This window comes from Cimex lectularius, unplaced genomic scaffold (assembly GCF_000648675.2).
Source record: "Cimex lectularius strain Harlan isolate CLEC.00 unplaced genomic scaffold, Clec_2.1 scaffold11, whole genome shotgun sequence".
NCBI classification, from domain to species: Eukaryota; Metazoa; Arthropoda; class Insecta; order Hemiptera; family Cimicidae; genus Cimex; species Cimex lectularius.
The window spans coordinates 1,676,249-1,694,339 of NW_019392673.1; the positions used below are offsets into that span (position 1 = coordinate 1,676,249).

Here is an 18,091-nt window from a genome sequence, read left to right on the forward strand (position 1 = left end):
GAGCTAAGTGACGTGTTCTATTGAAGTTTGGCTTCGGTTTTTATCCTTACTATATTATCGTAGTTCCCTTTTAATTGTTTCGTTTTGAGCGGTACAGATATTTGTACAAACTTGTACTAGTGCTGCAGTAACTCCATATTGTTCTGGTTCTGCGCTGTTGGAACGCCAGTTCTATACTTTGTCACTACTGACCCTGTGGGGGTCAGTACCAAGTAGCTGTCGAAACCATTACCGTTGTTTACTTTTGGTTCGTTCTGAACAGTGCATATATTTATATATTATTAGTGGTATAAGTCTGAGACGCCGGTTTCACACTTTGTCACTAGTTAGGAAATGAGGGTCAATTCTAAGTAGCTGTTGAAACAAACCTACTATTATCGTTGTATCGTTTGATTTGATTAGTTATGAGCAGTGCATAAATTTCGTGTTCTGAACTTGTACAGAACCTGCTGTTACCCCAAACTGTATACACCCTGTCTTGATCCCTGCACTGATTGAAGTGAGTCGCCGGTTGCACACTTTGCCTACGAAGGAGGCAGTGAGGAAGTGAGGGTCAGCTCTAAGTAACTGTTGAAACAAACCTACTATCGTTTCCTTTTATTTGATTCGTTTTTCCTTTTGATAAAGGGCGTGATAATAAAATTCACCATGTGGGGAAACTGTTGGGCCGGAGGGATATTTCGTCGGCTGTTGGCCAGCTAGTTGGATAACAGTGGCAATGGTCTGAAATTTCCATCCTGTTCCATTTATCAAAACTGAACGGACGGTGTTTGTTTACGACCGGCGTTTGGCAGCGAAATGGAAGACTACGAGTCGGAAGAGGTTGACGCCGTCGGCCTCGGCTGCTCCCTCGACAGGTTCATCGAATGGAAAGAAATCCTCGACATGGTCTCCGTACTCAAACGGGTCAAGGAGGTCGATATCCGTGAGGCCGAGCGCACCTACGAGCGGTTCAGGTTCGTCATCAACCAGTACAAAGAGCAGCCTCATCTTCTGGATTCGCACATAGCTGAAATCCTGGACGAGATCGTATCCGTGGCCATGGACGAGGCCGTCTCGCTCGACTCGAAGCACAGGGCTTTCAAATACATGCACCTCGTCGTCAACGTGAGGGGGTTCAAGGCGGTTTTGCAACACCTTCCACATGCGGTATTTTATTAAAACCATCTTTTATTGAGTAATCAATTAAAGTTTAAACCCTTTCCTTCTTAAATTTAAACATGGACATCCCATTTCGATAGTTTAATGACAGGTGGTCTCCATGAGTAACTGAAACTGCAGACCATACTCATAATTTTGCAACCTCTGCCTCCGATCAGGGTTGCCACTATTCACAAGCATATCAACAATATTTTCTTAATCCATATATGTTTAGAAGTCATAATTGACCTATTACTTATTTCAATTAATTTTACTTATTATCTATCATGATCTTCGGCTTTCGTCGGTTCGAATCCCACTCATGACACTAACTTTTTCATCTCGACCAAGACCATAGATAAAAAGTATATTTATTCGAAATCTTTATTTATTTTAATTTCGGTATTAAACTTTTATTTTATTAACGCATTTTAACCCTTATAATCATCATTGCTAAATTGCCCACAAATTGTTCTCTCTAAGATATCCATATATCCATTGGCAGTCAATCAGGAATTCAGAGCGGAAGTGGCTGGTTTCTTACCAAGTAATGCATATTGGCAGCATATGGATGGCTCGAAAATTGAGGGTAGTTCGGAATGTGCCTATTATGACCCACAGGTCAAATCCGGTCTAATGTTTAAGCTTCCGAATGAGGCATCAATTTTCACTTGCAAATTAGTCTCCAAAAGAGAAACAGAGAAATGATACCTTCTAGACTCTTCAAAGCCAAAACTGGTATGTGCTATTTTGTCAGATAGCAGAAGTGCACTGGATGCTTTTGTAACCCACACAAGAGAGTGGAATTTATGTGGATTCCGGCACACTGCGAATCTTAGGTAATGAGAAGGTGGACCTGCTTACGAAGGAGGCTACATCAAGCAGAGGAAGTTTATATAATAGGCTCCCATATTCAGATTTGTACTGTGTATTGAAAAAAGGAATGGCCATGTTGGTATGAGGAAATATGAAACGGTTTGGTCTACAAAGGGATGTTCCCCAGCGTATTATTGCAAGCTTGGTTTTCAGAATGTAGAGTTAATAAAAAAAATGTACAGGATAGCCAGTAGGTTAAAATCTAACCAAGGAATATGTAAAGCATATCTAAAGAAAATTAATTTGGAGGAAGACAAGTGGTGTGAATATGGCGAGGAGGAAACTTTGGAACACATCATAATGGCATGTCCAAAGTATACTCAACAACGGGAGGATATATATGTTTCAGGAAGTAAAGTCAAATATTAATAATAAGCCGGTAGATTATGTCAGTACATTGAAGTCTCATTCATTGGAGGTGTATGGCACAATCATACAATTTTTAGAAAAATTAAATAAAAGGATATAAAAATTATTTAAAAAAAAAATTGAATTGAATGTGGCTGGGATATAAAACTGATGGAAAAAAAACTATTGCTATTGCTAAATTTTCTATGGTAAGTATATAAGTACAATAGATATTTATAGTAGTGGATGCACTATTGTGCCTTATTTTTATACTGGCTACACTGAGGTTAACATTATTGAAGATGGTTTATGTAATGATTTTTATGCATACCTGTCAATTACTGCGCTCACATTTGATGTTAATGATAGTCCATTTTCTTCATAACCTTAAACACAAAAAACTAGTATTAAAAATAAAATTGATAGGTGGTTTTTGCTGAAAGTGCAGATGATACTTTCAGTTTTGCAACCTCTGCCTTCAATCAGGGTTGCCACCTCTTACAAGCATATCAGCAATCTTTACTTATTTTAATTTGTGTTTTAACTTTTCTTTTATTAACCGAAATTTTCTTCGATAAGTAATGTAATAATAATAAAAGTCTTTATTAGAAGAGAAAAATAAAATAAAATACATTCTTAATTATAAAATAATTTGACCAACATACTCATCGCCCTCAGGCCGTCGGAAGGGTTAATAACTCAACATTCAAATATGTACAAATATATATGCATGTATATATAAAACTGAATGATTTATGTAAATACTGGGACACATAAGAATTATGATATAGTGTGAATTAAAAAAGAAAATTTTTTACAAGTTGTGTAATAGGATTAACATAAATAATTTCATCTTAAAAATTTAATTCCATAATCATATTACATCTATAATTCCTCGCTACTTGCAATATTTCCCTAAAGAGTCAATAACATTTCCGTTCTAACAAAATTCTTGAAACGTTTATATAACCCTATTAAAATACAATAAATGATATTCTAGCAGTGGAGGGCATAAAGCGAGTAAATCATACCACTCCTTGTCCACACCGCTTCTACGATAAGTACACAAGTACAATAGACATTTTTGGTGGTTGGTACACCATTGTGTCTTACTTTTAACCATCTACCCTCAAAGTTGTCATATTTGAAAAGGATTTATCTAATGATATTTATAAATACCAACCTAATCACTACACTCCTATTTGATGTTATTTATTCAGCAATGACACTTTTCTTCATAAACTTAAAAAACATGCTAAACCCATTTTAAAAGTAAAACAGGCTGTTTGCCTTTGATATTATCTATTTGTAACCTCTACTCAGGGTTACCAACACTGACAAGCATATCAACATTGTTCTATTTATTTTTTTGGTCTTTAATTTGACCATTATGTACTCAGCAATGACTTTTCTTCATAAATTTAACATGAGAAACCAATTTTAAAAATAAAACCTAGGGTTTTTATTGATATTTACAATTTTGCTTCTTCTCCCTCTAATCAGGGATTCCACTACTGACAAGCATTTATTTATTTCAATTAATCTAAGGTCTTGGTTGAGATGAAAAAGCATGAGCGAGATTTGAACCCACGACCTTCGGCTCAATACACCTATGCTCTAACCACTTGAGCTATTGTAACTTCGATCCTCCTGGACACCAAACCTTCGAATTTTTCCCACTTTTTGTCTTATTTTAAAATATTGTATTTTGTTTTATTATTTGTCACTTTTTTGTAAATTGTAATTACCACTGCTGCAATTGATAATCTTTTAGAATAAGTACAATATGTTCATATTTCTAGTGGCTTATTTTTACTCAGTACACTCAAGATTGTCATAGTTGAGAAAATGGTTTATCTAATGAATTTATGCATACCTGCTAATTATTGAACTCGCTATTTACAGCAATAACTCTTTTCTTGATAAACTTAAATATGAGTAATCAACTTTAAAAGCTAAATTGACAGGTGGTTTTTAATGATAGTCACTCTCACAATTTGTAACCTCTACCCCTAATCAAGATTGCCACCACGGATAAAAATATCAACAATTTTTACTTATTTTAATTTTGATTTTTAATTAATTATCGCTACTACTTATCACCATTTGCATTAATAAGCATGATCAAAATATTTTCATGTAAATATAAATATGGTTTGTGATTAAGGTTTCTAATTTGATTTTCCATGCTAGAAGTTCTAGGTTTTAATTGTGGCATAGCCCTTGGGCTTGTATTCCAGATTAAATTGGAAAAATGTGTTCTAATGTGGTTCTAACTCCTCATCCGGACGGGTAGTTAAATTATAACTGTTGTAAAATTGAAATCTTAATTAGTTCAACATTAAATTTTGCTAATGCTCTATAATGCATTTTCCAACCCACATACAGGTTTACTAACCATGATGATATGTATATAAACGTTGATTCATAAAAACACAATTTATTATAATATTAATTAATATTAAAAATTTTACATGTACAAATCTAAGCAATTAATTATACCTAAATATTGTATAAACTGTAGGTTTAATAGCCGAAGGTTGTGGGTTCGAATCCTGCTCATGACACTAACTTTTTCATCTCAGCCAAGACCTTACATAAAAAGAATAATTAATTAAAATAATTAATATGGTCAATTAGACCACTAACCATAAATGGATTAATATATGTAATTTTAATGTTAGGTCACAGATTTAGAACCAGTATTGTTGATGTTGGAAGCGCAAGACGAAAAAGATATAGACACGTGGCAGACGAGATATTGCCTTCTTTTATGGCTGTCAATTATAATCAAAATTCCATTCCACATGTCACGTCTAGACCCACCTGACACCGAGGAAAGTTTCACTGTCATGAGCAGGTATTTCATGGTTATAAAAATCCACCTTTTTTGTACTCCAATAATATCTTTGTTAGGCTTGTGAAGATCTGCAAGAAATACATATTAGTTCCTGATTCATCGAAGGACGCATGTGCGTATCTGACAGCACAGTATTTAACAAGGTTGGACACTAAAGACAAATACTTACCTGAGTATTTGGAATGGGCTTATGAAGTATGGAGTTTGTGAAATACAAACATTTCAAGTTTATTAGTACTCATTTATTTATTTATTTTAGTGGATTACACAGAAGGAAATGAGCTGGAATCGGCTAGGACCATTAGCAGCGATAGCTGCCATCCTTAAATATGGGAAACGCCAGGATCTTCTACCTCATGTTGGACCTCTTTTAAAAACCATTGCAGCTATGGAATGGAGAAATGAAAAGTACAGGCTCTGCAGAAAATATGCAATAAAAATAATTCAAAGGATAGGTACATAATCGTGTTTTTCCTGTAAAATTCAATTGTTATAACTTTAATTTCAGGTCTGACATACTTGAAGGCTCGTGCGGTATCTTGGAGATATCAAAGAGGATCAAGGATTCTTCCTGACTTGAGGAGCATGATAAGCAGAATGGGAGATGGCACGAAAGAAAAGCCCAAAGAGAAGAAGGTGGAGAGTGAAGAGGGTGGACTCATTGGAAAAGAAGGTGATGATGAGGATGATCAAGAGGTGCCTCAGGAAATTGATGAAGTGATAGATGAACTGATGCAAGGGCTTAGAGATGAAGACATAACTGTAAGGTAGTGTAACCAGTATTTATTTTGCTGTAATATAAAACTATTGGGAGGTGCTAGTAATTTTTAAAGGATTTACAAGAGAGGGTGTTACTAGTATTAAAGCTCAACGGACTATAGCCTAACCACTTTCGTGTTAAAGCATCATCATTAGGCTTTAGTTTACTTACATCTCTTTTTGTTGAAGTAAAAACAACATAGTTTTTTTTTAAATCCAAATATGTCAACTTTTGTGCCCACAAAACATAATTTGCATTAAGCTTTACCTTTCTGCTTCCATTTGAAGAAAAAAGTAGCTGAAAGTGAGAACCATGCTCCATTAATTTCAAGTTTACTGGTTCAGATGGTTCAAAAGAGGGGATTTAGACACGGAAAATAAGGAATGTGAAGGAAGGCCGGAATCGCAAGAAGAATTTGCAGAATGTGAAGTATTAAATGATATTAATTAATGATTATTTAGAGATCGTGAGATGCACTTTGATGTGATGTAGGTTTAGAAAAACATTTTCTTTGTTGTGCCAGTTGAATCTTTATTGAGATTATCTTCAGGGCTTGGATGTATAAACATTGTTTAAATTATACAAATGAATTTGTACAATGTTGTACACAATATAGAAATTTTAGGTTTAATCAAAGTATTTGTACTCACTCAAAGTGTGTGTTTTCTGTTTAGTTGTGTCAGGTTGAGAGTGTTAGTGAGACTTTAATGTTTTTTGTTTACATGTTTGATTTGAAGGAGTGGGGAAGGAAGTAGAGATAGAAATTTATTTTTCTAGGAGGGGTCTTCTTGTCAGCTCCTTTCACCTCAAAGAAGTTGCCTCCCTCAATTGGAGAAATTTTAGATTTGTGGTACCACCCCAAACTAAGATCCTGTATGATATCAACGATTGTGCTAATGCAAAATACACAGACCTCATTAAATCCAGCTGAAGAATATTTCTTAAAATTTTAAATTTATAAAATAATTTTTTAAACTTTTCTACGAAGGCATCAATTTGAAATTAAAGTTTAATTTACTATCAAAACTTATCCCCTAATATTTAACTTGTTTAGAAAAAATTTGCGTAAACAAATAAAAACATTAGTATCTTTCTAACACTCAACACGACACACAACAGTGACACATCTGCATTTGAATAAGTAAAAATACTTTGATTAAACTTAAAATTTGTGTTCTATTTTGTAAATATTGGGTACATCATCGTATAAATTCATTTGTATAATTTAAACAGTGTTTATAAATCCCAGGCCCTGAGGATGAACTCAATAAAGATCGAAAGGTTGGACGATAAAGAAAATGTTTTTCTAAACCTAGGTCACACCAAACTGCATCTCACTATCTCTAAATAATAATATGCAGAATCTTTGGATTGACTCAATTTCATTACACCTCAAAGTCATGGAATGGTCGAAAAGCAAGGAATTGGATGTACAAATTTAAGTCATGAGACATGGAAACGAGATTTTTCACCTGCGAATAACTGCTCCAAATGCCAAAACAGAAGGGTTGTTAGCATCAAATCGTAACTCATGGTGAAAAGTGGATTCATTATGACAATCCAAAGCATAAGAAATCATGGGGTAAGCCCAGCCTCAATATTCACGCTCTGTATTTGGTGGGACCAGCTAGGTTAGTATATTATGACCTACCATAAACATATAAAGCCAACTATGACAATGTGTTTGAGCCGAGCAAGAAAAAAATGGCTGGAATTTGAGCAGAGGCGTGATTTTTTAGCACAACAGTACCCACCATATGTTGCAGTACAAGTCAAAAACAACTTGAAAACACTCAAATCAAATTTCCTACCCTACCCGCTTTCTCCAGACATTGCTCCTTTTGACTACTATTGTTTCGTTCAATCAATTATGAATCTTGATATTACAGAACACTGTAAATTATCTTTCAATTAATTAAGGTTTTTAGTTGTAATAAAAAAGTCAGTGTCATGAGAAGGATTCGAACCCTCGATCTTCGGCTAGATACGCCGCTGCTCTACCACTTGAGCTATCGTGACCTCGATCCACTCGGACACTAACTTCCCATCTCGGCTAAAAACCTTAATTAATTGAAAGATATTAATTGGTCAAGCAGACCACGAAAACTAGTGAATGGACTGTAAATTATGTTTAAGTTATTGAGATGGGCTCGTAAATTACATGTATTATTATTTTGATATTGATGTAACATTTCTTTTAACAACCTTTTTTAACTTTTTTATATATTATTTACTTATTTATTATTATTAGTGAATATTTTAATACGAGGATATTTCAATTATGATGTTATATAAACCCTCGGGTGCTGACGTTTTTGTAAAAAAAAAACACATTTGTATGTTAGGTTCAAATGCAGGCCCGCTGGATTTGATCCTGGGACTGGACTTGAAACCAACACCCCTCTAACCTAAACCCTAACGACGAATGTTTGCTTGTCTGAGCAGCATTTCTGTTCTTTATGAGAAATGAAAATGGGTCAATTCTTTCATTGCCTCTAAAAACTGACCTTTCAATGTGGAATTCAAATAATAGTGGCTAGTGATGGTCAGTACTTTGAGAAATAAATTTATGTACCATTTTTACACTTTTTTGGCATATGTTAGGAGCCTTTCCGTCTTCACCGACGTATCTCGAACCACAAACCAACGTTTGTCCATCCTGGAGCCCTGTATATGAGATCCTTAAGGCTTCCTTTGGCGTTGTATGGTATGACAAGTACTATGTAAAGCGGCCCATAGACGGTCAATATTATTGTACAATATAGATTACACAGTAATTTGACAGTTGCCCCTTAACATTCAGTAATATTGTACAAAATTTTGTTTGTGCAATGAACTTGAATAGTTTGAAGGCGATATTGAAGTTTGTGCAATATTTTGTGCACTTGTTGATACTACACAAACTGACTGATATCGCGCAATAATGCCAACAGACAGTGCAATATTTTCCAGGTTGTACAATATTTTACAATTAATTAAGGTTTTTAGTTGAGATGAAAAAAAGCCAATGGCACGAGAAGGATTCGAACCCACGACCTTCGGCTAGATACACCGCTGCTCTACCACCTGTGCTATTGTGACTTCGATCCACTTGGACATCAACTCCCCATCTCAACCCCACCTTATGAGTTTTTGAGATGGGGAGTTGATGTCCGAGTGGATCGAGGTCACGATAGCTCAGGTGGGAGAGCAGCGGCGTATCTAGCCGAAGGTCGTGGTTCGAATCCCTCTCATGCCATTGGCTTTTTTTCATCTCAACTAAAAACCTTAATTAATTGTAAAGTATTAATTGGTCAAGCGGACAACGAATTTAGTGAATTTAAGTTGTACAATATATTTTCAACTTTTCGTCAATCATGCAACGTATTGCACAAACTTTCAATATCGTCTACACACGATCAATTAAATTGCACAACCCAAAATATTGTGCAATAATATTGATCGTCTATGGGCCGCTTAAGTCTCTTGGGTTGACGGTGAACCTAGGAATTCCAGGTCAAGAACCGGGTAAATGTAAGGGTGTTGTAGGTGTAGAAAGAGGTCCAGCACTGTCGCTCTGGTCGAGGAGTCGCATTTGAGAATGCACCCCGGCCCTTTTCATTTTTACACAGAAAAGTCCCAATTTTCACAACAAAAAAAAATCCTTTAAAACTTACTAGTACCCCTAATACCAAAACATATTACAATTTCAGATGGTCTGCAGCTAAAGGAATCGGACGAGTAATGGGAAGAATGAACAAACAGTTTGGTGATGAAGTTATAGGATGTGTTCTTGAATTGCTAAGTCCTAGAGAGAATGATAGTGCTTGGCACGGAGGATGCTTAGCATTGGCAGAATTCAGTAAATTGATTTAATTTCTCTCCCTCCCATTTTTCAAAATATTCTATACAATGAAATTTTAGGTAAACGGGGATTATTGTTGCCTTCTAGACTCCCAGAAGTTATACCGTTGGTTCAAAAAGCACTAGTTTATGATGAGCCGCTTGGACACTGCTCAGTCGGAACACACATAAGGGATGCTGCGTGCTATGTAGCTTGGACTTTCGCAAGAGCATACGAAGCGTCTGTTTTCAAGATGTATGTATCAGATATCGCCACTTCTTTGGTGGTCGCATTCTGCTTAGATAGGGAAGTGAATATAAGGAGGGCAGCATCAGCTGCATTTCAGGAGCATATCGGCAGGCAAGGCCAGTTCCCTCATGGTATCGACATACTAACAGCCGCTGACTATTATGCTGTTGGCGTAAGGACCAATTCTTATCTGAACATAAGGTATTTTTGTTTGTTCAAAATCTTCACCAAGAACGCTATATGTTTGGTTTATTGCAGTGTGTATATCGCACAATTTGAAGAGTACACAACATCTATTATTGACCACCTGGTAGAAAGAAAACTGGAGCATTGGGACATCGCAATACGAGATCTTTCAGCCAAAGTAAAACATTCATAATAATATGTTTTTAACTGGTTTTAATGTAATGTTTTTCAGGCTTTGCATAATTTGACAAAATATGCATCTGATTACATGTTGGAAATAGTTTTACCCACTTTGGTGCTCAAGACTAGATCTTTAGATTCTAACATTCGCCACGGTGCTATCATTGCGATAGGAGAAGTAGTTCATGCCTTGTCTCTTCTAGACAATTTAGCTCCAAGTAAGTATTATTAATTTAAAAATTGAAACTTATTATTTATTTTTATTTATATCTACATATTTCTTTTTAAAGATGAGGACATCACAAAAGCAATAGGGGATTTGGTCAGAGATTTAAGGGAGAAGCACATGTTCAAAGGCATCAGTGGTGAACTGATGAAGATCGCATGCTGCCAGTTTATAAACAAGTGTTCACTGGCTAAAATGCCATTTAAAAACACCAAAACCATAGGTACAAATTTATCTTTAATACAAAATATCTATATACTGGCTTTTTTGCTGGCAAAAAAGATTTCTACACATTTTAAACCATTCTGTAAAGGAACCCCTCTATACTAGTAGCAGATACTGCCGTCACTCCCCATCAGAGTAATTCACCCTTATTACTTATTATTACTTTATTACCATTCACATAAACATAAAAATATATTAAATGTCCATATCAAAAATTTTGATAACGATCATTTTAATTTTTTTTTTAATGTCAAAAACATTTCTGGAAGGGTAGGCTAGGCATCAGGTATGGCATCCTTTACTTAGAAATACTAAAAATTGTTTTGTTTAAATATTAATGTTTGATACTGCTGTAGGAAATTCTGCGTTTCTTCGTCCTTTTCTAAGTACTTCTGTTTTTGTTGAAGTTCCCTTCCTCCATTTAAACATGTTTTGGTATTCCATTTTTGGGGTTTAAAAGCTTGTCTTTCACGGATGAATTCGACAATTCCTTTTTTTTTTTTAATTAATTTTTCTAGAATTTATTTTGTCATTTTTACATTATGTTTCTTCTTCAGAAGTTTCTCTTTTGGAGAAACTAAAAATTCTTCCCTCTCGACTGTGTTTGAGTGTACAATGGAAACCCAGCTTTAAACTAATTATTTCATTGTTCTGTTTCCTTGTTTTAATTTATTAATTAATTTATTTGTTATGTGACATGTGTTACCGGTTCCTTGCCGGACCATTGGCAATTCACCCGGTCGCCGGGTACCTGGGGCTCAATAGAGATTTTTTTCCGTGGCTGCTTCGTCTCCAAAAGTGAAACTGTTTTTATTTTTTTCCGCTTCTTTTAGGAAAACAGTGAAACCCTCGGGGTGAAATAACAAGATAACAAATAAAAAAAATTAAAAACACAACAAGAAAGTAAAATATCAATGTCCTCTGTATTCCGAATGAAATGTAAAACAAACAAACAAAAAATAAAACAAGTCTCTTCAAAATTAAAACAAAAAACTGACCAGAAACCAATCTTATAATATAACTTAAAAGATTCTTCCAATTAATTTAAGGTTTTAAGGTGAGATAAAAAAGTCAGTGTCACGAGCGGGATTCAAACCCACAAACTTCGGCTTGATACGCTGCTGCTCTACCACTTGAGCTATCGTGACTTCGATCCGCTCAGATATTAACTTCCCATCTCAACCCCACCTTTTTGAATTTTCCCTCCTTTTTGCCATTTTTCAAATGTGTAATCTATTTGATTCTCGGCGACAAATGAAATGGCCACGGAGAGCTTTAATGAAGGTATACTTCATTTTTACTTATTAAATTCACTAGTTTTCGTGGTCTGCTTGACCAAGTAATATCTTTCAATTAATTTAAGGTTTTAAGTTGAGATAAAAAAGTCAGTGTCACGAGCGGGATTCGAACCCACGACCTTCGGCTTGTTACGCCGCTACTCTACCACTTGAGCTATCGTGACCCTTGTCTTGTAAATTAAAAGTTTATTGTCTAGCCGAAGGTCGTGGGCTCAAATCCCGCTCATGTCACTGACTTTTTTATCTTAACTAAAAACCTTAATTATTTGAAAATTATTTTAATGTCTAAACTGAAAATATATTTATTTTGGGCGAAAAATTCCTGAAAGATTGACAAAGAAGCAGTTGTTGTTCTTAAAAAGACCCTCCCCCCACAGATGATTCATTAAACATAAATAATGTAACCTAAAATTAATTAAATATAGCGTAATAAATTCAGATCCATAAGCTCAGCTTTGTACAATATGAATTTTAGTATATTTTACTTTCTTTTTTTTACTTTAAATTTTATAGTTTTATTTATTTTTATGCCATTTTTTCATGACAGTGCAAAAATTTGTCAACAAATTTACTTTGTTAACAAACTTTGAACTCTGGAGGAACAAATTGGTAGATCAAGAAAATAAAATTATCTGTTAAACATTGAAATGTTTTATCAATTGTGTTAGAGAACTTTACTTACAATAGAGGTTTAATCGAAATTTTATCTTGAGCTATCGTGACTTCGAAAGCTCTCCGTTGCCATTTCACTTGTCGCCGAGAATTAAATAGATTACATGACATTTGAAAAATGGCAAAAAGGAGGGAAAATTCAAAAGGTGCGGTTGAGATGGGAAGTTAGTGCCCGATGGGATCGAAGTCACGATAGCTCAAGTGGTACAGTGTATAAGGTCGTGGGTTCGAATCCCGCTCATGACACTGACTTTTTTATCTCAACTTAAAACCTTAATTAACTGAATTATATTTAATAGTATTAACCATTATTGAATTAAAATTGAATAATCAAAATGAAGAACGCTTTTTACAGAGCTTACTTAATTCTTAAGAAAGAAGTTTGAAAAAATTAAATAGAAAGTAACCTTTACAATTCATTTTACATCTGACTGAAAAGCACATGAATAATTTTAAAACTTGTTTTGTATGCATACCTTGTTGATTTTTATTTATTTTTTTAAATATCATATCTGTTAAACGTGTTGATTATTATGTTAAATATTTTAAAAAGTCACGGTAAGACTTTTTGTTTAAAATTATATTGGACGGACTGTGAGTAATGTCTGGTTGTCCGTAGATGACTGGCAAGAGGTGGTGAACGAATGCCTCTGTCATGAAGTTGGCAACATCAGAGCCTATGCGGCTTCTGCCTTGCCATCTCTATGCCTGGAGTATTACAGCTGCAACGGAGAGGGCGACGTCGGCAAGTGTGCAGAGATTGTCAGGTCCTACACGGAAAAGTTAGAGGCCAACGATGAAATTCTGAGAGTCGGCCACGCCCTGGCTCTAGGTGATTATGACAATAATAACTATGTTTTTATTGTGCTATTAACAAAATTTATTCTAAAGGTTCACTTCCGAAGTTCATGCTGCATGGACTTGTTGACTATGTCGTCAACAAACTTATGAAATGTTCGCTGATCACTCCCAATACTGAAAAGTGGGTCGAAAGCAGGAAGTTTGCAATAAAAGCTATGACTTCAGTTTGTTCGACTGTCGGGATTGAAGACCCAGGTTTGACATTGATTTTTTAATTAATACTACACATAATTTATTTATTTTTTTCCTATAGATCCCAAAAGGTCTTGCCGTGCCCATGTTCTTGATCTTTTAGAGTGTATGACAGAAGGAATGACTGATTATACTAAAGATGATAGAGGTGATACTGGTGCTTGGGTCAGAGAATCTTCAATGTCTGGAATACAAGTAAAAACTTTCATTACTTATTCCCCCCTAATATTTTTATCACAATACATTTTGGTTTTAGTCTATATTACAACTAGTCTCCAAATGCGCACCAGATTTGTTGACACCAGCAATTATCACAAAATGCATGCAAAGGATAGGACAGCAAGCAGTAGAGAGGATCGACAGGACAAGGGCGCTGGCTGGGACGGTTTTCTCTGCACTACTTCATAAGTTAGACAACATCCTTCATCTTAAAACAAAGACGATTGAATAAATTTACCCTTTACAGTTCAAACCAAGTGCCTCATATACCCGAAAGAGAAAGATTGAAAGAGATTTTCCCAGAGGTGGCCTGTAAAGAAGAGATCAACTGGCTGAGCCATAGTGACACATTTCCCAGGTTCATACGTATGCTGCGATTGCAGACGTACTCTTATCACATTCTTTTAGGTCTTGTCGCGTCAGTAGGTGGAATCGCTGAAAGTCTAGTAAGTTTTTAATTAATATAAATGCAAGCATACTAATAAATTCACTAATTTCGTGGTCTGCTTGACCAATTAATACATTACAATTAATTAAGGTTTTTAGTTGAGATGAAAAAAAGTCAATGGCACAAGCGGGATTCGAACCCACGATCTTCGGCTAGATACGCCGCTGCTCTACCACTTGTGAGCTATCGTGACCTCGATCCACTCGGACATCAACTTCCTATCTCAACCCCACCTTATGAGTTTTCACTTGACGTCGAGAATCCAATCCGATTACACGGCATTTGAAAAATGGCAAAAAGGAGGAAAACTCAAAAGGTGGGGTTGAGATAGGAAGTTGATGTCCGAGTGGATCGAGGTCACGATAGCTCAAGTGGTAGAGCAGCGGCGTATCTAGCCAAAGATCGTGGGTTCGAATCCCGCTCGTGCCATTGACTTTTTTTCATCTCAACTAAAAACCATAATTAATTGTAACATACTAATAAAAAAAATGAATCCTTAGGTAAAAATTTCAAGCGGTTGCCTTTTCGAATATTTGAAAGATGAAGATAGAAAGGAAATCGATAGAATTTGTGACTTAGTGTTGCAAATATTCGAAGAACATTTAAAAGTTGATAGAGTCGTACTTTCGATGTTGAATTTCCTTGAAAAGCTATTGTCATCTGCATTTATGAGGCAGGTGCTCGAAGACTCAAATTCCAAATTTCCCCTTGGCGTATTTAATCTGACAAAGAACGCTGTCGCTGGCAGCACCGACAAGTATAAACTTCTCGGCTCTATCGATATTTACTGTTTATTAATACAGGTATGGTAACGTATTAGTGGTATTTAAAAATATCGAACAAACTTGATAATATTAAACTTTTATTTCAGGTTAAAGGAGAAGTTGGACGGAAAGCAATGGGAAGACTCTTAATTCTTCTATGCCACAGGTTCGGCTGGTTGAGAAAAGCGGCTGCGACCAAATTATATGAATGTCTTGTTGTCTACGGCGATGAGGTTTTTAATAATTCCGAAAGACTGGATTCCGCACTGGCATTGCTTTCGGACACGGAATGGGCAATACAATGTGTTGAAGAGGTTCGGGAAGCGAGAAACTCCCTTGCGGTTGTTCTCGGTTTGCCAAAACCACAGCTGGTCAAACCTAATTTAAGTTAAACTTCTCTTCTTAATCAATTATAATCTTACCGCACAATCTCGTATTCTAAAGTACCTAGAGTGCTAACCGATAATAGCTTTCATAGACAAAAGCATTTTTTATGTTTGTTCATTTTTACTTTAAATTAACCTAGCTGTGGAGATTTTTGATCCAGTCTTAATCTTTATGGTAATTATTACATAGTCGAATGACAAAGAAAATTAGTTTTATTGATATTTGATAAACTGATGGAAAAAGACTGATTATCAAAAGAAAAAAAAACCCTCAAAATAACTGTCACTTCTTTTTTATTTATTTAATATTTAATTTTAAAAGTTTTATTGTGTATGATTTTCGTTATAATGCGAAACAAAAGTTCATGTTTTAATGAAAAATTCATTCGCGTTTCATTTACTTACTGTTTACAGTTTAAAAAGTATACTAATAGCAAAAAGTTAAAGCTATGTGTACAAATAGGAGAGACTTTGCGCCCAAATTGATTAAATGCCTTAATATATTTGTTAATAATTGCTTGTTATATAAGTAAATATCTTTTATTAATACAAATTGTTACAATTTTTTAATAATTTAATGATTTAAAAATACTCTTCGGTTTCTTTTCTTTTTTGTTTATATTGTTTAAGCATTTCGAACAAATATTTTTATAGAGAAGAAGAGTAATTTCTTAACAATTGTGATTCTAAAACTCAGTGTTGTTTATTTTTATATTTCATTTATTGAAGGAAAATAATACATACGACATTCCCATTAAGTTGTCTTAGCCTTTTTAAATTACCTCTTCCTAGCTTATCGACCCAAAAACTAAAATTAGATTACAAATGTAAATAAATTTAGTGTGTGGTCGGTATCCTGAACTTTTTATATATTATTATGTCATAACATTTTTGAGACTGCACTTATCTCATCCTCAGAGAATTTTCACGCAGAGTGCTGATTGGAAAATGATGCTGTACCCAAGTACATAATAAATAAATTACAATTAATTAAGGTTTTTAGTTGAGATAAAAATGTCAATGGCACGAGCAGGATTCGAACCCACGATCTTCGGCTAAATACGCCGCCGCTCTACCACTTGAGCTATAATGACCTCGATCCACTCAGACACTAACTTCCCATCTCAACCCCAGCTTTTGAATTTTCCCTCCTTTTTGCCATTTTTCAAATGTCGTGTAATCGGATTGGATTCTAGACGACAAGTGAAATGGCCACGGAGAGCTTTAGTGAAGTATTCTTCATTTTAAATCATTAAATTCACTAATTTCGTGGTCCGCTTGACCAATTAATATATTTCAATTAATTAAGGTTTTTAGTTGAGATATAAAAAGTCAGTGACACGAGTGGGATTCGAACCCACGATCTTCGGCTAAATATGCAGCTGCCCTACCACTTGAGCTATCATGACCTCGATCCACTCGGACATTTTTTTTTAATCTCAACTAAATACCTTAATTAATTGTAATATATTAATTGGTCAAGCGGACCACGAAATTAGTAAATTTAATAATAAATAAAACAATAGTCTAGTTAGGGTTCACTATCCCAGAATATTCAATATTCCTTGGGGTAATTAGGGATTCACGCTAGTAAATTATTATTCAGAAATCGTGAGATGCGGTCTGGTGTGATGTAGGTTTCGGAAAAACATTTTCTTTATCGTGCCAACATTTCGATCTTTATTCAGATCATCTTCAGGGCCTGGGATTCAACACAATATGCAAGAATGGCACAATTACACAGAAGACAAACACTTTGAGTGAGTAGAAATACTTTGATTGAATATAAAAAATATATTTTGCATTGTATAAATTCACTTTTTTCCATATCCTACATGCATTTGTTAAATGTAAACAATGTTTGTAAATCCCAGGCCCTGAAGATGATCTCAATAAAGATCGAAACGTTGGCACGATAAAGAAAATGTTTTTCTGAAACCTACATCACACCAGACCGCATCTCACGATTTCTAAATAATTATCGATTAACGGTCACTAATCACCACACACTAGTAAATTATGCTCACACATTCATTCACATTACCCCAGATTACTCGATATTCTCGAGGTGATTAAGAATAAGCCCTGCCTTTCATGCTAATAAATTACATTACTCTGCAATTCATTCACACTATCCGAGAGTATTCTATTGTCTTCAGGGTAATTGTCTATAAGCCCCTTTTTCATGTTAATAAATTGCATTCATATTTACCCAGAGTATTTAATATTCCTCAAGGTAATTGGCAGTTGATAAACCCATCCATTCATGTTAATAAATTGCACTCTCATTCATTCACATTACCCCCCCAAAGTTTTCAGTATTTTTGAGGTGTTGGGGATAAGCCGTCATTCTAGCTAATAAATTACATCCACACACC

The 18,091-nt window shown here is 35.0% G+C and overlaps 1 protein-coding gene and 1 non-coding gene across 2 annotated transcripts; one reads left to right on the plus strand and one right to left on the minus strand.

The window, feature by feature from the left end:
• The first annotated feature begins 721 nt into the window (after window positions 1-721).
• Window positions 722-15,756, plus strand: LOC106668304 (tubulin-specific chaperone D). Its single transcript, XM_014396918.2, has 17 exons — window positions 722-1,149; window positions 5,049-5,224; window positions 5,281-5,419; window positions 5,484-5,679; window positions 5,733-5,991; window positions 9,677-9,825; window positions 9,888-10,257; window positions 10,315-10,420; window positions 10,475-10,640; window positions 10,713-10,871; window positions 13,463-13,675; window positions 13,735-13,899; window positions 13,958-14,091; window positions 14,153-14,304; window positions 14,363-14,561; window positions 15,064-15,366; window positions 15,435-15,756. Exons 1-17 carry the CDS (start codon window positions 799-801, stop codon window positions 15,717-15,719), a joined length of 3,522 nt encoding a protein of 1,173 aa, XP_014252404.1. The 5' UTR covers window positions 722-798; the 3' UTR covers window positions 15,720-15,756.
• On the minus strand, window positions 12,263-12,335 carry Trnav-aac. Its single transcript has one exon. It is a non-coding gene; the product is annotated as a tRNA-Val (tRNA).
• Window positions 15,757-18,091: the final 2,335 nt, after the last annotated feature.